Below are 20,132 nucleotides of genomic sequence, written 5' to 3'. Positions count from 1 at the left end.
GGTTGTTGGTTAAAAACAGAAAACACTGGTGCTTTAATCTCAAACAGCCGTGAACAACATGCAAACTGTTTGTTGGCCTATGTGGAAAAGATAGTACAAAGTACTCAAATTAGTTAAATTGTAATGCCGCCTCTTCACCAGATAACAAGATCACAGACAATCTTATGATAAAGAACTAATTTCATACCACTGTTAAAATCAGTGTGCAAGGTATATTGCTGCATACAAACATGACCAGAAACTGACTGCACACAACCTTTAAAACACATAACATTTGAACACGTCGCTTTGTAGTGGCCATGATATAGGCCAAGTGCACTAATACACAACAGAGTCAGGATATAGAAAATATTTGCTGTATAGGATTAATGCTTACATATCATCTAGGTCTAATGTCTAAACACATAAAGATAAATGTGTAAACTAGATTAAAATTCAAGAAATAATCAAATATCTTTGTTCATTATCTTTACAATGCAAAAAAAAAAAAAAAAAAATTGACTATCATTGACTCAAGGCACAATTAAAATTCATTCATAAAAAAATCATAAAAAGCAGCAAGCACACAATATTACACTTTTACAAATAAGTACCCTTTGATTACATTAAGTGCCAAAACTGTTAATAGGTGCATTGTGTTATACAGTTTGTAAAGCCTCCCAAAAACAAAAACACCAAATAGGATTTAAAGGGGGAGGATATATGTGCAAAATAAAAATAAAAAGTTGGCACTTATTCTGAGTTTGGCAATCCACAAGTTCCAGTGTCATGGGTTTAAACCCAGTCCTTTCTGGGGGTACTTTTAATGTTGGCTTTGTTCAGGCTTTTGTGTGGCTTTCCAGCCTGCTGTTTGCTGGTATTTTCCTCCCACTCGTAACAGTGGTTTACCCGGGCACAGCTCAGCAGACAGGGCAGCTCATCCCAATTCTCTGTATAGTGTTCGATCAGTTCTACTATGGAACTGAATTCGGCCTTGCATTTCTGCCACAAAGATTCAAAAAAAGAAACAAGAAAATGACAGTAAATTCATAAGTCACAACTAGGGTTACACAGAATTGGTTTGCCAAGACATTTATATTCAAATGCCAAAAATAACAATTATTTTTGGTTTCAGTGGCGTTTTAGAGTGAATATGGTTGTCTAAGTGCTCAATTTATGGGATTTTGCATGCAATACATATGTAAGCAAATAGTGTGAAAGAATCAAAAGATACATTTCTGGGGAGTGAAATAGTTCCTCTGTAATTCAGTTTACAGCTTGTGATTTTGTTTACACTACAAATCTAAGCAAATATTATCCTGGCACATTCACTGTTTGCTAATCATTATGTACAGGGCTGTACTGTACGTTAACCCTTCTTGAACATAGCACTGGTGCTACAGAGGTTGAAAGTGTTGTGTTATATGTATTTATTTACATATACATTCGTTGATGTCAGCTTGAGTAGAGAACAGAAAAAACGGATTGAGCGGAGTGTTCAGAGCTTGAGGTTTTTGATGACTTTTACCTACATTACCACATTATTTTAAACTTTGGCCTCGCTTAATATAAACATCCAACTAGTGTTTATACAGTGTGTGTGTGTGTGTGTGTGTGTGTATATATATATATACACACACACACACACACACACACACACACACACACACACACACACACACACACACACACACACACACACACACACACACACACACACACACACACACACACACACACACACACACACACACACACACACACACACACACACACACACACACACACACACTTACCTCCAGCACTAATGTCTCTTTACTTGTAAGTTCGATGAGGTAGGTTTTCAGGCCAGAGGGGACGCGAATGATGAGAGAGCCACACTTGGGCTTTTTAGGATGTGGGCACAGGAGGTAGGATCCCAAAACATCGTCTGCAAGCAGGGAAAAGCTGTGGTCACTGAAATACCAGAAGATACGCAGTTAGAAAAAGAAAAAAAAACACAGTAAGGGCCAGAAAAGTCATTTACGTCAAATGTACAAGTGCCACTCACGCTGCCATACCAGCCCAACACCACACTACTTGAGCCAGAGCTTCTTCTGTTTCGGCTAAGCTTGGAGCACGGGATCTCTTCACCTGTGGCTTGTCTCTGTCCTTTTCTGATTCACATATAAGAAGAGAAATTACTAATTTGGAGAGATTTACATGCAAAGAGGTTCAAAAGTGGAGATATTCCACCAGCTGTGTTTGCGTGGGTAAACATTCAATGCAATCCCAACTTAGTGAAGGAAATGTTATGTTTAAAACGTACAGGACTGAGATGAACCAAATAACCAATAAAAAACAAAACTCGTGTTTCAATGTGTTAAAGCTAAGTGTCAAATTAACATCAGTGAGAAGCTCCATAGTGAGAAGCTTAAGAAAATATATGTCCACTATAACCCACGTGAGACCAGACTATTTATTAGAAAATAGTACCTTCTGACACCACCACAGACAGTGAGGTGCTGCCCATCACCTAAACACTGAGGGGTTCGCTTTACCTAAGCAACTCTTTGACTCTTGAAATCACTCTGTGAACCCTTGGCCCACCTTGTGACGCACTCAGCCGCTCCTGAACGCTGCGCTGTTTGTGTGGTGTGAAAGTAAAGGAGCGGAAAGCCCCAGAGCGCAGCGCTTTATTGCGGATGGCTTCCTTGCGCACCAGGGAGGGGGAGGAGGTGGGGAAGACTGCATCTTGGCTGCTGTGCAGGTCATCGGAAGACTTTTGATTCTTCTGTAGATGGCGGCGACAGGATGAAGGGAAAACACTGGTGTTAAAGTGACAATACTATGTTGTGAGAGTGAATACAAGAAGACATTCAAGTACAAACCTTCATGCCTGGCAACAACCCTTGAAAAGGGGCTCTTCTGAAGGACACCAGGGCACTAACACTGAGAGGGAAGCCGTGGTTAAGCAGGGAGGGTTTGCGATGAGGCATTGAACCAACGGAGTCTTCCAGGGCCTCCTCTGGGTGCTTCTCCAAGTAAGACAGCTGGAAACAGCGGCAAAGGAGCAGGTTTAGGAACTGGGCCTACAGGAGAGAACGTGGACAGAAAACTCAACAGTTATACTCAAAAAATGGAACAATGTAAATACTTTTTTTTATTTTTATTTATATAAATGGCACCATAATGCCAAAATCCCAGATATTAAATAGCCATGTTTCACATTTGCACTAAAACAGTAACTTTCTCTATAAATAATAGATCCAGAGCACGAGAAGCACCTTTGTTGTAATAAATGACACTGATCATGTCTTACCGCTCTGGCATGCCTGGCTCGAAAGACATGGCAGTACAGCTGGGCATCCGTGCTGCCTGGGTTGTGGGAGACGAAGGCAAACTGGGCATCAATGGGCCGAGCGGTGGACAGAGAGACTCTACGCAAAGCGTGAGCCATCAGGAGTGTCTGAATTAAGACAGTGAAGGTGACGCATGCAGTTGAGACACAAGAAATGCAGCGTTTTTTCTTTAATGCTTCCGAGTTAAAACGCTCTTCAGGCCAAGCTGTCTACGTATGTGTATATGCATAATGTTTTCATACCGTTTCATCCTCGTCATACATTTTCACACCTTTGATCGAGAATTTCAGGGACACAGGTCTGCTTCTTTTGCATGTCTGATTGAAGACAACCAACGCATTAGATATATTGATACTGTTTTCCATTAAGTACAGGTTGGTGATTTTTGGGATAGTGATCATTTAAGGCTCAGGACTTACTTTAAGGGACCTCAGCTGAGTGTGCAGTTGCTCTATCTGATCATCCAAGCAGCAGTCATCCACAGGAAATGAACCCACATACTTTACAGTAGAGACACAAGCTTAGGCAGAACACAAACACGCATACAAATACACTAATTTATATATAAAAATCACATTCACTCATTCATTCATCACATTTCTAGAGTTACCTCTGCGGATCGAATCACTGTAGTATCACCTTCTGTGACCGGTGCCTCACCCATGCTGCCTGTTTATCTGTAAAACCAGACAGCTTGGACATATCAAACCCAATAGCAAAGATCATTCATACATACATACATACATACATACATACATACATACATATATATATATACACATACATACATATATATATATATGATCAAAACTATTTAAGAAAAAAACCTTCAAAACAAGCACAAATGTACACAAGAAAACAGGCCAAACAATCACAATCGTAGTACGTGCTACATGGAGGTTCAAAAAATATTAGAATATATATATATATATATTAGAAACGTGATTTAGGACTGTTAACATGGGATTTTGTTAGGCTTCTGTTAAGCATGTCCCATTTTATCCCAACTTCTTCAGCGCCGTAAATGCGTCGACGTCGCCGCCAACACACGGGAACTTCTGATTTGTTTTCCTGAGCGTCTTCGTTACGAACAGTGGACGAAATCCTAAATGACAATCTTCGGTAAACAACCCTTTGGAACGGTTTCCGCCCCAGGTAGCTCGACAGTATCACAGGCACCGGAGCGTGACGTCGCCTCGGTCCGCAGGTTGTAACGAGACTTTTTAAAATCACAAAAAACTCACCTTTTCAGACTCGGAGTGACTCCAGCACAACCGCCAGCTCCTCCGCACAGCCTGCGTCTTCTTCACACGCTGTCTACACGCCACCGTTCTCTCCTCACTCAACGTTATACCCGTTGCCGTGCCGTGCCGTGCCGTGCCGTGGTCCAGGTGTGCAGCTGCTGCCCGGCCCAGGGGGTAGAATAGAAAAGTCAGCGCGTTGAATCACTCCACCCGCTTCTCTTCCTGCTGTCTCAATCCACGGTTTTTTCCCCCCCAGCTCCACTCCTCGTTGCGCAATTCACCCCAATGTTGTCACACGCCCAGTTGTGGGAAAGCCACAGGTTTTTGTGCAAGTGGCCGGGTTGTATCAGTGGGTAGAGCAGGCGCACATGGACTGAGAGGTTTATGCCTCGACGCAGAGGTCCAGGGTTCAAATCCGACCTGTGACAATTTCCTGCATGTCTTCCCCCTCTTTCTCACCTAGATGTCCTGTCAAAATTAAAGGCAAAAAAGCCCAAAAAGTAATCTTAAAAAAACTATATTATATTTTGAGGACACTACTCATGTAGGATTTTAAATGAAGGGCTTTTACTTGTACATTGTTCTGATAGTACTTTCACTTAAGAAAATTACGTCTGAATGATGCATACCGATATAGGACAAGGACATCATGATAAGAATACATCAAAGTGTGAGCAGCATTTTACTGCAAAGTTAGTTCTCTCAAGAAATCTAACAGTACAATGACTCTCTATAAACATGTTTATGTTTTTATGTAAAGACATCCCCTTACTTGTTTTTCTTAAAAATGGTGAATCATTGAAAACATTCAGGTAATCATTTTAAATCCGTACAAGGACACCTGCTAGTCCTGAAGCACTGACCTATACATTACCGACTTATAGAGTGTGGTCTAGACCTACTCTATTTGTAAAGTGTCCTGAGATACCTCATGTTATGATTTCATACTATAAATAAAATTGAATATCACTTTCTGTAGAACAGAAGAAAAAAAAAAAAAAACTCTTAAACTAATCATGTATGAGTGACAATATCCCAGTACTACTTTATGTTCTGGAATCAGGAAAATGTGCCATTTCATTTAGATTTTTAATCCCTGTACACTAAATTAATAGAAGAAAAAAAAAAAAAAAACAGCAAGAGTTTACAAATATAGCCATTTTATTAATGACTTGAAAAAAAAAAAAAAAAAAAAAAGCTTACCAACACAAGGAATACATGCATGCAGGGTATGTATGAGCTATTATCCTCCTTTTTCTTATTCACAACACACATTTCTTACAGTTTGGTACTGAATTACAGCAGTGAAGCAATAAAATAATTTCATGTATATGCTTGTTTACACACACATCAAAAAAGACATTTTCTTCAATGTGTTTGAAATTAATACTAACTGTGTTATTCTTGGTTAAATCCTCAACCTGCCACCTGCAGACCTAATCTTTACAAGGGGGCATTTGTTTTGTTTTAAATAAATCACATTGATCATAAGAAAAATTAATAGTATAAGAAGGACAATTTTCTGATGCAGTACTGCATGGTCAAAAATATTGTAATTGTATCCCAGGACACATGACAACAACCTTAAAGTCTGTGTTTTAAAAAATATTAATATCATTAGGAAAGGTTCAAACTTTTCAACCCATATTTGAAAAAAAAACACTGATATCGCACTTCATTTGATATTAGGAACATGTGCTGCCAGCGCCTAAACAGTGGGTGATGAACGGATATAAAAACAGAAGTCACTACATGGCTCTAGTTACAGTTTGTCGGATCTCGCTATGCTCTCCCGATCTGGCAGCTGGTCACACATCAGTTGTAACAGCAACACTAACTGAGCTTCTCTACACATGTTGATTAAAAAGGAAATTCAGAGACTCCCAATGTACAGTAAAACTTGGTAGGATAACGTTCTTATTCTACAATAGAAATAAAAAAAATGAACTACTGCCCTGTTAAAAAGGGAGAACATGATAAAGAGAGAGAGAGAGAGAGAGAGAGAGAGAGAGAGAGAGAGAGAGAGAGAGAGAGAGAGAGAGAGAGAGAACTGAAAGAAAGCGGCAGACGGCTGTATATTCAGAGCGGCCCAGTTCGTGGAAGGTGCAGCTGGGCTCAGTATTTCCCTCTCTTGGACTTACGAGGGGACGGCTTGCTGCTCCGCGCCCCCCTTTTGACTACAGCCTCTTCTGGGGAGGACTCTTCAGGCTCGGGCCGCCTGGACCCACTTTTGGTCGCCGGCTTTTTGACTTGAGGCTCCTCGGGAGACGACTCGGCAGGCTTCGATCGCTTGGACCCGCTCCTCGTCGTCTCCTTTGGGACTACAGCCTCCTCGGGGGAGGACTCTCTTGACACCGGTCGCTTGGACCCCCTTTTGGCCAGCTTTTTAACAGCTGGCGTTTTGGGCTTTCTTGCAGGAGCTCCTCTCTTGACAGGCGTGGCTTTGGGTGGCGGCGTGGATTCCTTCTTGGAGGCTGGTGGTTTCCTTCCCCGTCTCTTGGCTGAAGACACCGCCTTTTTGGCCGGAGACTTCTTTGCGAGGGCGCGTCCTCTGCCTTTAGCTTTTGACTGGCTTGGGCTCTGGGACTTTTTTGCCGGTGGAGGACGGCGAGCCTTGGGTGGAGGCCGCTTCACAGATTTTCTACAAAGTAATTTGAACAGGGAGCGGTTACTGAAGTACAAGAAGTGTTAGGATAAACACACATCACATGGGGGTGCAAGGCTAGTGGACAACGGCATCAATTAAAAGAGTAAGGCCTGCACACCGACTCCAAACCACACATTTATTTACAAAAACCATCCCACTTGGATCTTCGTCAGGTCAAAATCTTTAAAAAATGTTTGTGGAAATTAATCCTCTTATTCTCCAAAAAGGAAACATTTTTAAACCTCAGATACTGACACCAAGAGGTCTGAACCGAGAATATATGGTGAAATATTTCTTGTGAATTTTGATTTAGTTATTGTATAGCTTCTTATTGGTAGCTGTCTAAAGTTTCTACCATATAATAAATGTATGGTGGTTTATAATAAGGTGGAGGGTGGGGGTGTGGCCTTGACCAACTGCCACTTTGCAAGCCATGATGTCTCTCTCTTTCTCATGGGTGGGCCAAATTCTCTGGGCGGGCAAAGCAGAGAAAGGGGAGGTAACCTTGCTCCTTATGACCTCATAAGGAGAAGATTCCAGATCGGCCCATCTGAGCTTTCATTTTCTCAAAGGCAGAGCAGGATACCCAGGGCTCGGTTTACACCTATCGCCATTTCTAGCCACTGGGGGACCATAGGCAGGCTGGGGGAACTCATATTTAGAGATGTTCCGATACCGATACCAGTATCGGTATCGGCTCCGATACTGCCTAAAACGCTGGTATCGGGAAGTACTGGAGTTCATGCACCGATCCGATACCACATAATAAAGCCTTAAAGAAAATCTACTTTAAAGTAGTTTATTTATGTTCTTTTTCCGTTATAACTGACTGTCAAACTGGAGAATAAAAGAAAGTTCTGGGGCATTCATCGTTTGTGTTTGTTCATGTTTCACAAAGAGTTTAACCTGAGCCAGACTGACAACAAAGATAGAAATCATATCACATCCATACAGGGATAGTAGTATACAGCTGTTAAAACATAATGAAATATATGACACTCTGGTATCGGATCGGTACTCTGTATCGGCCGATACGCAAGTTCAGGTATCGGAATCGGTATCGGGAAGCAAAAAAGTGGTATCGGGCCGTCTCTACTCATATTAATGTTAAAAGACCCCATAAAGTGAAATTTTCATGCCGTGGGACCTATAAGGGTGATTTATACTTCTGCGAGAGCAAGTACGTGCAGACACGGACATACGCCGTAGCCTGATCTGCACCTCTCAAAAGATGTAACTACACGTCGCTCGGCCTGGCTTGGTAGTGTTGCATTTCCCACTATTCATTTCCTGGTTGTCCTTTTCCATTAAAAAAACAAAACAAAAAACACGAAATCAAGGATTTCCTGCTACAGATTTCTCACTGTGTTCAGGAAGCACAGGGGAGACACTTTGTTTCTCTCACTATAGTCTCGCTTTTCCAGACCATCCACACGCTGCGGAGCGGAGTCTGGCTAGTCCACACAGCATTCTGGGATGGGAGAACGTGCTCTGGTTTATTGGCATTTCTTTAAACCAATCACAATCGTCATGAGCGGGGCTAAGCTCTGTATGTAGCTGCTGCAAAATAGTTTTGCGAGAGAAAACTCAGATTGGACAGATAGTCTAGCTAGCTGTCTGGATTTACCCTGCAGAGATCTGAGGAGCAGTTAACCATAGTCCTCAGAAACCAACCAGAGTTTAAAATTACAACACAAAGAAAGCGGGAGGTGATGGAAAATGCATGCATCTGGTGGAATTTCCTGCGGCACTGGAGAAATCCCGGAAGTGGAACGTCAAGGATATAGACTACTCTCACTATGACTCTAGAGTCGGTACTCACTCCGAAGCTAATCTCACACAGACACACACACCATTTTTTTTTTTTTTTTTTTTTTTAATACACCCACCTCTTCCGAGAGGGAGCTTCATCCTCAGACTCTTCCTCCTCTTCGGACTCTTCCTCGTCAGAAGATTCAACCGTCCGCCTCCGCGGAGTGGTTTTCTGCGGAGGCTTGTTGAACTTGTCTGGGTACAGGATGGTAGGGCTAAAGAGAAAAATAAAGTGATCTAGGACAGCATACAAAGACAAGTACATCAACTGTGCTAGTTCCTCTTGCTGGGTTTCTTTTGTGATTTGAGTTAATTTTTTAAATGTTGTGAATTTTGTGTACAAAGCAAGCTAAGTAACCAGCCTGGCTTCAAACTGATAAACAAAAACATTTACACTTTGTCAAACTACAGTAGAAAGCACATTCGCTAAAGAAACAAGAGTTGGAGACCCTTTCTTTAAATTATTACTTCCATTTGAGTATTAAGCGTTTTAAAGCAGCACTATGTAACTTTTAGCGCAAGCTGTAGTTCCAATGAGACAACCTGTAGGGGGACCGAAGCGGGAAAAGTTACATAGCGTTGCTTTAACAATGGAAATGTAGTTGACGTACCTCGGGTAGAAAGGGAACGAGAGCTGGTAGGTCCCTGTGAAGCCGTGGCCGGTGATCTGCTCCATCCAGCCGAGTACTTTACACTTTGTCAGGGTCCTCCTCAGATTGGCCACTAAAGAAAGAAAAGAGTTCCCTTTTTCAGTGACAACATTTTGGATGCACAAAATGATCACAGTGGGATTAGATTTCACATTACAAAATGAAAATGAAAGCACACGAGTCCCTAAAGTGACACTCCACCCCGAAAATCTAGATTTTGAGTATCCAACCTCTTGTAGGCTCGAAACGTGGGAGCAAGAGTTTGTGTAATTCTCTGCAGAGGATAGCGCCTGTGATTAGTCAATAGTGTGGGGGGTATTTGGCCAGATATGGGCCAAACTACGCACTTGGGCAACATAGTGACACTATGGACGGGCAGCAGAGAAGAGGAGCATGGTGCTGGAGTGGGTGTGTTTCAATTTACGTTCCTTTTGTGCGAAAACTGGTCGCTACTGGAATCCGTTGTACTCAACGCGGAGAACAAAATTGCAGACGATCTTGATTTTGGAGTGATCATTTTGAGTAAATCCAATGTGCTTTTTCAACTGGAAACCTCTTCATTTGAAAATACTTTACTAAATTAGAAATTAGCAGTCAGAAGTCAGCAGCAGTCCTGTTAAGACAGACCGTATCGGCGAGAGAGCCTTACCTAATTGGTACTCCTTTATATCCTTGTTTGCGTCCACTAGGTGTTTGCGTAAAGTGGTGGTGCTGCAGGTTTTAGGTTCGTTCATGGCTGTGATGGCGGCTGTGATGGCGTCCTCCAAGGTGCTGCCCTTCAGCAGGACCTGGTTACCGGTACGCTTCAGCTGTGACAGTTGGATAGAAACATTTTTAGGATTTTAGGTCCTTATTGCAGTAAGACAATCATCACATTGTTTACTGGCACTTGACAGATACTTTTATTTCCCATAGCTTTAATGTTCTAGAGGGATTATTACTTGGCAATATCTTTATCTCGCAATATCTAAAATTCTAATGAAATAGTATAATACAATGATGCCCAAGCTGGCAAGGCAAGGCAGCTTTATTTGTATAGCACATTTCAGCAACAGGGCAATTCAAAATGCTTTATGTAAAACATTGAAGAGCAGTTAAAAACCACCCACACACATGCAAAGGGTCAAGATACACAATTCACACATGAACACAAATGTTGCAGTGCAGTATTAAGAAATGAACAATTATTTAAAATAAGGAAACATCAAAAAGAAAGGTCTTCAGCCTTGATTTAAAAGAACAGAGTTGCGGCAGACCTACAGTTTTCTGGGAGGTTGTCCCAGATACGTAGAGCATTAAAAACAGACCACTGCTCCCCCGTTTAGTTCTGACTCTGGAGACAGAAAGCGGACGTGTCCCAGACGACCTGAGATGTCCGGGTGGTTCATAGCTTAGCAGCAGATCAAACATTTATTTCGGCCCTAACCCGTTTAGTGCTTTATAGACCAACAGAAGTATTGGATTATTAGCAGACTGACTGGCACTGTAGAGCTCCATCAGGCCTGGAATCAGAGCCGATCCTGTGGTTCACTGTGGGTGGTTTTTGACTTGTTTTTAACTGTTTAATGATTAAAAATGAACAGATAATATTGAGTGAGAGGAGAACTTGTGACATAAGCCATTGGTGCTCATGAAAAACACCACATCGTCCAGTTTATGTTAGAGGTGTGAATCTTCACTGATCTCCCGATTCGATATCTCGATGCATCAAATACATTTTTCTATTAAAGCCATGTAGGATATTTAATTCATAGCTTTTCAAGCTTCATTCAAAACATTCTGCAGTGCTCTAATACTAAATAAATTGGATACATAAAACTACAGCACTGAGCACATGGCACTTCCTGAATGTGCAAAACATAACAGAATATGTAAACAGAAATGTTGTTAGGCCTACATTAAATTGTAAACAGAAATAATTGATTATGAGCCTGCCGATTATCGATGCAGCATCGTCCATGTCCACGATTCGATGCATCGATTATTTGATTCATTTCAACACCTTTAGTTAATGTGCCATGAGTCATTTAAAAAAAAAAAAAAAAAAAAAAAAAAAAGACAGATGCAACTCATTTTGGGACACAAATTAATAAAAAGCTTTACCTGGAAAGTCCCTCTGGCTCCTTTCCCAGTGATTTGCTCCAGTTGTCCTTTCTCCACGGCCTTCACCAGGGCTGTCTTCAGGACGTCCGGCCTGAGGACCAACCAGAGTCAGTAAATCATTAGTATACTGAATAATCCAAGCTATTAAATACACTTACACACAGCCCTTTTCTTTAGGTTACTGAGCCACTAAAATCCAGCGTGGCTGTGTATCTTTGAAGGCAATTCCTGAAAAATCATCTTATTATTGCAGTTTTTACCCTTTTTTTTTTATGTTGTCGTTTCGTTTTACATTTAAGCGTGGAACTTGTGAGCATCAATAGCCCCTTTTGGACAGTAGGACATTTCCCCAGGGACTAGCAACCTTATTGAGGAACTCATTGTGTTTCGACCACAGGGACGTGTGTCTAAATTAAGTTCCGAGGACATTTTACCCCCCAAAAGTACCTGCCTGGGGGTAGTACTTTATGAAAGTACAGGAACCTGTGGGGTGGAATTTGCAGGACAACTTTTAGAAGCTTTTTTTTTTTTTTTTTTTTTTTTTTTAAGCGTTGGTCCGATTAAAACTGGAAACTTCAAAGACTTGTTAAAATAAATAAAAAATAACTGAAGAATCAACAATGAAAATGATAGCGTTGGGTATTTTTTAAAATGATTCTGAAACAGATTCTTGAACATTTTTTTAAATGACATCAAAGATGTACCGTAATAGGTTTACTAGCAATCTCGTGCAGTGAATGGTTAATATGCTTTTACGTCCGTTTTGGTGAGCCCAGAGGGAAAATATACCATTTTAAAAGTAGCCTATATTTACAGTAGACTACAGAGAAAGTGCGATAGTTTTACGTCCGTTTCGGACGTATATTTCAGTCGACACATTAAAAGTGGTTACACACCAACCAGAAGGCCGACCCTCGGCAGAAAAGCCAGTGGAAATGATCAGTCGCGTCCCCGAGGTCCAAAAAACTGCCTCGGAACACACTGAGGCGACACCGACTTGAGAAACGTAATACGTCTCCATAGCAGCAGGCGGCGCTACTCTGTATTGTTGCCCAAGAAATGAAAACCGGCAGCTGATTGGACGAACGCGTCACATGGGTTTGTTTTCTCCGGAAATTCAAAGCCAGACTGTCATGGCGGCCGTTCAGAATACGATCTCATATTGTACTAAGATAGTTCACTGAAACGTGTTTCTGAAAACATTTTAAGCGAGAAATAGGCCATGCAGCTGCTGAATCTGTCTTCATTTCAGCTCAACAAAGGTCAATTTAGAAGATTTTCGTCAGATTTTGAGAGACTCTAGTCACGCTCATTCCGCTCGCCATTTCTGGGTGAGTCCCGACTGCCCTGTCTCCGACAGTCCCCCAGACTGACGACGGCACGGGACACACCGAACAGACTCCAGTCACTGACCTCGCCAGAATGAGGAACCGAAATGTGCGTTCTAATCCGGTCCGATTCTTACCAGTTGCGTAGGAACCAGTTCCATAGTGAAACCGGGTTTCGGTACCCAATGCTAGAAAATAATTGTTAGTTGGAGCAAAGTTACATAAAACAACGTTCAACAGTAAAACCGTGCTCTGTACCTGTTCTCGATGTCGAAGTCGGGGAAGTGCTGCTCCAGGTATTTCTTGATCAGGTTGTAGGAGGCCTCTTTGGGCTCACAGAGCCGAGTGATGATGAGAGGAAGAGCATCTCCCAGAGACTCAGTCTTCTGAGCAGCTTTCTAAAACACCATCCATATACAGACATGACGATTACAACCAAACACATCCCAGTGTCATAGAAAAAAAAAAAAAAAAAAGGAAACCGTTGACACGTCGTCATTAACGTAAGGATTAGATCTACGAGATACTGTGATCTCCGAAAAAAAAAGGTATTCCGCTGAGGAGCGCAACCTCTGCCCTACAGATCACATTGGACATTAATGAATAAACATTGCAGCCCAAACTTTACTCATGACTTACATTTTGGGAAATACACTGATGTGCTTTCTTGCCGAGAGTTAAAGTGCTTATATTACGCTCATGTTCATAATTGTATTTAGAGGTTGTACCAGAATAGGTTTACATGGTTTAATTTTCAGAAAACACCATATTTTTGTTGTCCTACACATTGCTGCAGCTCCTCTTTTCACCCTGTGTGTTGAGCTCTCTGTTTTAGCTGCAGAGTGAGGCATCTCACTTCTGACCCATCTTTGTAGGGAGTCACACGTGCGCAGTAAGTACGGCTAGCTTGTCAGTTGCAGAGTAGGAGGGCGTGCCACGCTAGCAGCTAGGCTAGCATTATAACGTGTGTTCCAAAGTGACCACGTTTGTCTCTGAAGTAAAGGCTGGACTACAATAGAGCTGTTTGGAGCAGTTTGTGAACAGTGTTTTCTGTTGGAGATGGTAAGTCCCTTTGGGGTGGTTATTATATAACATAATAAAGGAAAGGGAAAAAGCCAAAAAGCATAATATGAGCACTTTAAGACAAGAGCGAGATCAATATCACTGGAAACAGGGCTCTGTCCAACAGTAACAAATACCCAGCACCTGTAAAGCTAATGAACACGTTCTCCCTCATTCATTTAATCTGTACACAAACCTATAAAAGTATAAACAACACAACAATTACTGTAGCTCATGCCCGGCAGCCAGCAGAGAATCCAGGACGCTGCAGCTCCCTGCCAGGAAATAGTCTGGTACGTAACTATTGCACATCACTTTACTTCCGAGCTCGGTTGCAACGTACCTTAGACGAGGTGGGCTGCTTCCCAATGGCGAATGTTCCTGAAAGGCCTTTACCCTTTAGCTGTGTGAGACGGATACAAAATAAAAAACAACAGTGAGCAAACCGGCGACAGACATTTTAATGAACATCTGTAAGATATACCATTCGCTAACACGTGTAAAGCTTTGGATTTCTGCTAAGGTTGAAGTGCTGTGCATGGGACGCTAGTCTCTAGTAGGACTGGACTCCAATATTCGACTAGTCGTTTGTTGGGTAGGTAATCTGTTTCTAATTTTGGGATTCAGAGTTTCGTTTTTCCCCCTCCTCAATACTGTAGAATAACAGAACCCTTAAAAAAAAATTCGGTGTGAAGAGTCTTTACCGCGAGAATCCATACAGATCAACTACGGTCCGTTACACCACTAGTTATACTGTAGCAGCCTAGTGGCGTTTTCAGGCAACTTAATGAAGGTAAACACAGTGTAAGGCCGCATTTTCATTTCAATAACACCAGCCAAACCAGTTTTATTTATTTATGTCCCAGGAAATACAGTACACACATTTGATAAGGTCTATGTTGAAAATGTACGTTTCTTCACACCGATTTAAGACAATGCTCCTATGCATATTCTTTGCATGGGAGACGTATGAAACAATAAAGATGTTCTCCCCGTAAATTACCATTCCGTACCTGTTTGATGGTGCCCTTCTCCAAATGTTTCTTCATTGCCTTCTTGATGAGAAACTTCTTCTTGTCGAGCTCCATCCCCGGGTATTTTTTCAGAATATATTTCATGACGGACTGGTATGAAACCCCAGACTTGTCATTACAAGACTGTAAGGAGAGTGGACAAAAACATTACAGATTTTTCTTCTTTTTAAAACAAAAAAGGAAGAAGAAAAAAAACAAGTAACCGACTGCATTGATGTATAATGGATGTACAGTGCTTGTACACACCGTAATAGCTTCGATGAGGATGTTATCCACTTTGTTCTGAGTGCCTGCAAAGTTGGTGACAGGAAGCTTTTTGCTGGCAGCGATGCTAGCCCACACGGGAATCGTCCTTTTCACCTTCTTGACTTTGGCTCGCTCATACTTGTAGCCGTCCTTCAACCTGCCACCAAAAAAAAAAAAAAAAAAAAAAAAAAAAAAAAAAAAAAAAAAAAAAAAGAGGAGCAAAACAAGTTCAGTGAAGGGGTTCGTTTCTTTAGAAGCGATATTTCACCGTGATTGTTACCACCCTTATCTTTATCACATCCTCACCTTAGTAGGAGAACATAGCAGTGTGTTGCACACTGTCCAGCCGCGCAGTCCTTGCATTTGTCACTTTGTCCATTTGTCACCGACGGGAGAGACAGAATGAAGTTTGAGAACATCTGTCTTAAATGATCACCATGGCAATTGGGCCCTACCTGAAGTGCTATGCTAGTGTACTACGTGCAGAAAGGGGAATGTTTGCTTTGTCTCCAGGTCTGGGAGAAGAAAGGGAGGAGAAATTATGAGTTATTAACGTGGGAAGCCAGGTTAAATGTCACTAATACCTCATCACATATAGCTAAATATGAGGATTTTTCACTTGTTTTCTTAGAATGAGTACATAATTTTAAAGAAAGGTCAAAAGCTAAATGAGGATTTTTTTTCACTTGTTTTCTTAGAACATCTGAGTACATAATTTTGAGGAATGGTCAAAACAAAAGGTCATTACTTTTTCATGAAGACCACTTGGTCCATGAGGCTTTAGAAATGTACAATTTGATCACCTACAGAAAAACTGCAGTTTTTTTTTTTTTTTTTTTTTTTAAACATTCGGAACATATTTTGCTTAATTTATTATTTAATAAGTGGGCAAAAATTCTGATGATTCTGCATGTATAAGTCATGCATTATTCTGAATGTATGTAGCCTGCAGTAGATAATGCTGCCCCTTCTTTGAGCTTTCAGATGTAGACTGACAAATGTAGACAAATCGTCAGACTTGCATGACGCTTCCGTCCTCTCCTCCTGGACTCCTCCAAGACTGACGGACAAAGGGGCCGAGACATTTGTCTGATATGTGAATGTGGCTGTGACAGGTCACATCCTTTGGAAATGCAACACTGCAACCATAAGAGGAGCAGTCTGCTGTTATCCAGCAGAGGCAAGGATAATATAAACAGATAAAAGTGCTATCAAAGTGAAATATCGCAGTGTTCAGCGTTGCACACTAGCTCTCTGGTGAAACTCACTCTTTCTTCCCGGTCCCTTCTCCGTCCTTCTCCGCCGCCACTTCGTCGGCCTTCTCTCCGTTCTCTGTGGGCTCCGTGTCGACCGTGGCCTCGCCCTCCTCGCCGTCGGCTGCCGTGGCTGAAGATGCGGCCGGCTCTTCGTCAGCGGAGGGCGACTCCTCTGAGGACGCTTCAGGCTCTGTGAGGATGAAACCATTTAAATTAAGAGCAAAACAATATATGCGGTAACGCTGAAAAATCTATATAACAATTTTTTTTTTGTAGTTGACTGACTATTCTACTTTGGAAACATTGTCTTTTGTAGTTTTCCATTTTCTTTGTTCTGCTTTGGGAAATCATTAGAGAAAAAAAAAAAAAAGTCACAATGTAAGCAATTTATCAAGACAGCCACAGCAGGAGCATTATGAACTGCAAAATACATGTTGGGAAATAATGTTAGTACCCACAAATAAAGGTTTGCAACCCATTTTGGGTCAGGACTAGTGCTGGGCGATATGGACCAAAAGTCATATCCCGATATATTTTGGCTGAATATCGATATACGATGTATATCCCGATATTTTTTCCGCAAAGTGAGAGCAAATGTTCAGTCAAAGTCAAATATGACATGTCACAAGTAGTTTCATAGAAACCGGCTATTTCAGTGAACAGTTGCAAAATCAGATGAATAAATAATAAACAGGTTTCTTCACCTGGTTCAATGCTCAGCTGTTCAAATAACAATAAAATGTAAACATAAATACTGTATAACAACAGGAGTACCTTGTATGAAATCAAAGCTCCATAAGGTTTGTTTTAGTTTTTTTCCAACGTTTTAAATTGCTAAATTTTTCTTCTACACATTTTCAGCGCTTATTTCTACGTCCCATATTTTCTAATATAGGGCTGGGCGATATAGAGAAAATCAGATATAATATTCTTGACCAAATACCTTGATATTGATATTGCGGCGATATATTCTAGAGTTGACAGTTGGTGCTCTCGCAAAATATCTTCACACTTAGATTTTAGATAAATAATCATAAATAATAGAACAGCTAGAACAGTCTGTTACATCACTTCACTGTAATGAAGCCTTTAAAACCAGGAAAAGACACTTATGTCATATCACGATACTACGATATCCAAAATCTAAGACGATATCTAGTCTCATATCACGATATATCGATATAATATCGATATATCGCCCTGCCCTAGTCAGGACACTGATGTAGAGATGGAAAGGAAACATGGGATAGACAGAGGGTACAACATGCAACAGACTGTGACAACAGCATGTTTATGTTGCTGTATTTTCTCTTAAAAACATATGGACTAAAGAGTGATGGTACTGCTGCAGTTGTGCAGGATTGTTACACCTTTCCAGCATGTAATTAAGCCTTGTTTTGGGCTGATTTCCATACTTTGGAGGACTATTTGGCCTTATGACTGCTGATTGGCCATATCTGATGTAATTAAGCATCTACTCTAGCATTACTAAATATCAATGTTTGGGATTTTTATGTCAACACATTGGGCTAATGGCTTAAGGGGCTTGATGCAATATTCAGAATGACTGTTCCTACTTTCTCCCCAATCATGTTGGTGCATGTAAGCACCAACATGATTGTAACATCTGATTGTTTTAATTATCAGTTCTAGAGACTTGTTTGCGTGATGAAAGGTTGTAAAACAAACTTTGCATTCCCACACACACAGCCCGAAGACTAGTGTGTGTCTGTAATGAGCGCTGAGACCAGTTCAATCTGTGTCCGTGATATCGGCGCTTTCTCTGGGTCTTAAGTTCCCGAGATGGACGACCCCAGCCTCACCTTTCTCTGCTGCAGCGGAGGGGGCCTTCTCCGGGGTTGGAGTCGCTGCTGCTCGGCGTATCGGCATCACACGAGATTTACCTGGATGAGGAAAATAATGAACACGTATCCGAACACCAGGAACGCACATTAGCACACACCACTGGCTTGAGGCCCCATTATGTGTACGTGCGCGGTGGAACACGGTGACCGTGTCAAACCCACTTCATTCATTGAGGCCCATTATCTAAACACAAGAAAAAAGGTGCGCTTGTGTTTCCAAAAAAAGAAAGAAAAAAAAAGAGACGCAACCACTTTCAAGGCGCTGCACCGCTCTCTGGATTATCCGCCAGTCTTCGCCAATACATTTCCATCATTTTCACACGAGCCAGAAGATGAGTTGCCAGAAAATTTCGGGGATTTCGCCATTTTGTCCATTGGTTTACACACACAGTGATGGCGTCGCACAAGGCAGATAAAATTCATTTCAGTTGCATGGAGTAAAAACCACCGGCCTACGTATTTCCAGTATCGCATCAGTGCAACTTCACACTGAGCTAATAACTTATCATACTGCAAATCGAACTTACCTGTTACTTGTGGAGAAAAAGTGAGATACTTTGGAGTAAATTTCTGCACGATCCTTTCTTTATTTAGATTTCTCTGTTTACGAGCCCCGCCCCATTACGACCGTTGGTCACGTTGCAGCGTCACAGCACGTCGTAGGATTCCCACTGTCATGGCCGCCGACACAACTACAATGCCTCCATGTAAAAAAGCTCAAGCATGACGTTGAGGTTTTATGTCCATATTTTGAGATAACGTGATGTCTTCTAGCGTACAGGCCAATACAATCTAAACACATCGTTAACCTAACAGTCAGAAATCCATTCTTATCGTACAAGCATTCAAAAACTAGGCCTACAGCTCTGATCATGTTTTTAAAATGTGTCTCTGGAAAATTCATGGGAGTTGTAGTTGTCCAATGCCAACAAAGGTTAAATGAAGAGGAACGCAACTTCTCTTATTCAGTAACATTATTAGTTAACGTTACACACTAAGCGTAAAATATAGACAGAAGACATCACAAACATTTTAGCTTTCTGGAAAAGGTAAAGAAATTAAAATACACAAAAAATGGTCACTTATCAAATACTTGTGCTCTTAATCACATTCACGCAGTATCAATACTAATACTTATTTTCATGTCAATTTAATATGCCCATTATTTTCTCAATTAATGATTATTAGTTTGGTCTACATCACAATTTCCTAATTTTACTTCTTCAAATTGCTTATTTTGTCGTAGCAGTCTTAAACCCAAAGATACAATGACATATGTCATTGTATCTTTGGGTTTAAGACAGGATAGCAGCAAATACTCCCTATTAAGAAGCTAAAATTGTCTGTCAATCGACTAATCGTGTCAGCTCAAGTCTCCATGTTCACAATGGGTGGCCAAAATGCTTTAGGTGATCCCAAAGCAAGTGAATTGCAACCAATTGACCACAATGAAATACATCTCAATTGGATCTATACACAAAAAATATAAAAAGTGTGGTCGAATACAAGCAAGAAATGAACTGCTGCAGCTATTTCAAAGCCAAGGCACAACTTTAGAGTTATTT

General features: G+C 41.2%; 2 protein-coding genes across 6 annotated transcripts; both read right to left on the bottom strand.

The window, feature by feature from the left end:
* Positions 1-484: 484 nt before the first annotated feature.
* Positions 485-4,965, bottom strand: sh2d5 (SH2 domain containing 5). Of its 3 annotated transcripts, none has more exons than XM_028576247.1 (10): positions 4,565-4,965; positions 3,931-3,997; positions 3,740-3,820; positions 3,563-3,637; positions 3,281-3,427; positions 2,850-3,050; positions 2,569-2,752; positions 2,030-2,135; positions 1,776-1,935; positions 485-981 (listed from the first exon to the last, which is right to left on the bottom strand). In XM_028576247.1, exons 2-10 carry the CDS (start codon positions 3,982-3,984, stop codon positions 775-777), a joined length of 1,215 nt encoding a protein of 404 aa, XP_028432048.1. In that variant the 5' UTR covers positions 3,985-3,997; positions 4,565-4,965; the 3' UTR covers positions 485-774. The 3 variants fall into 3 exon arrangements, with proteins under 3 accessions (XP_028432048.1, XP_028432049.1, XP_028432050.1); XM_028576248.1 differs by having other exon boundaries at positions 899-981; positions 1,776-1,909; positions 2,520-2,752; XM_028576249.1 differs by lacking the exon at positions 485-981 and having other exon boundaries at positions 1,855-1,935; positions 2,520-2,752.
* Positions 4,966-6,226: 1,261 nt separating this feature from the next.
* On the bottom strand, positions 6,227-19,207 carry hp1bp3 (heterochromatin protein 1, binding protein 3). 3 transcript variants are annotated; one of them, XM_028575664.1, is made up of 13 exons: positions 19,095-19,207; positions 18,526-18,606; positions 16,715-16,892; positions 15,753-15,815; positions 15,447-15,603; positions 15,180-15,323; positions 14,510-14,569; positions 13,363-13,502; positions 11,777-11,867; positions 10,323-10,482; positions 9,635-9,746; positions 9,101-9,238; positions 6,227-7,205 (listed from the first exon to the last, which is right to left on the bottom strand). In XM_028575664.1, the coding sequence occupies exons 2-13, from the start codon at positions 18,590-18,592 to the stop codon at positions 6,680-6,682; spliced, it is 1,836 nt and encodes a 611-aa protein (XP_028431465.1). In that variant the 5' UTR covers positions 18,593-18,606; positions 19,095-19,207; the 3' UTR covers positions 6,227-6,679. The 3 variants fall into 3 exon arrangements, with proteins under 3 accessions (XP_028431465.1, XP_028431466.1, XP_028431467.1); XM_028575665.1 differs by lacking the exon at positions 15,753-15,815; XM_028575666.1 differs by lacking the exons at positions 18,526-18,606; positions 19,095-19,207 and having other exon boundaries at positions 15,753-16,585; positions 16,715-16,790.
* Between the last annotated feature and the right edge of the window lie 925 nt (positions 19,208-20,132).

Source organism: Perca flavescens, chromosome 4, assembly GCF_004354835.1.
Source record: "Perca flavescens isolate YP-PL-M2 chromosome 4, PFLA_1.0, whole genome shotgun sequence".
Lineage (NCBI taxonomy): Eukaryota > Metazoa > Chordata > Actinopteri > Perciformes > Percidae > Perca > Perca flavescens.
Note: the sequence above shows the minus strand (reverse complement) of the source record. Positions and strands in the feature narration are given on the sequence as shown.

Bases quoted from the DNA above. Each gene is read 5' to 3' on its own strand.
- hp1bp3 (XM_028575664.1), bottom strand. From the start codon at position 18,592: ATGCCGATACGCCGAGCAGCAGCGACTCCAACCCCGGAGAAGGCCCCC. The intron at 9,747-10,322 runs GTAAGGCTCTCT...TTCTTTCTTTAG, and splicing joins TATAAAGGAGTACCAATTAG to TGGCCAATCTGAGGAGGACC. The intron at 9,239-9,634 runs GTACGTCAACTA...TTTTCTCTTTAG, and splicing joins TCGTTCCCTTTCTACCCGAG to CCCTACCATCCTGTACCCAG.
- sh2d5 (XM_028576247.1), bottom strand. From the start codon at position 3,984: ATGGGTGAGGCACCGGTCACAGAAGGTGATACTACAGTGATTCGATCC. The intron at 3,638-3,739 runs GTAAGTCCTGAG...GTCTTCAATCAG, and splicing joins CTCAGCTGAGGTCCCTTAAA to ACATGCAAAAGAAGCAGACC. The intron at 3,051-3,280 runs GTAAGACATGAT...TCTCTCCTGTAG, and splicing joins GAGCCAGGCATGCCAGAGCG to GCCCAGTTCCTAAACCTGCT.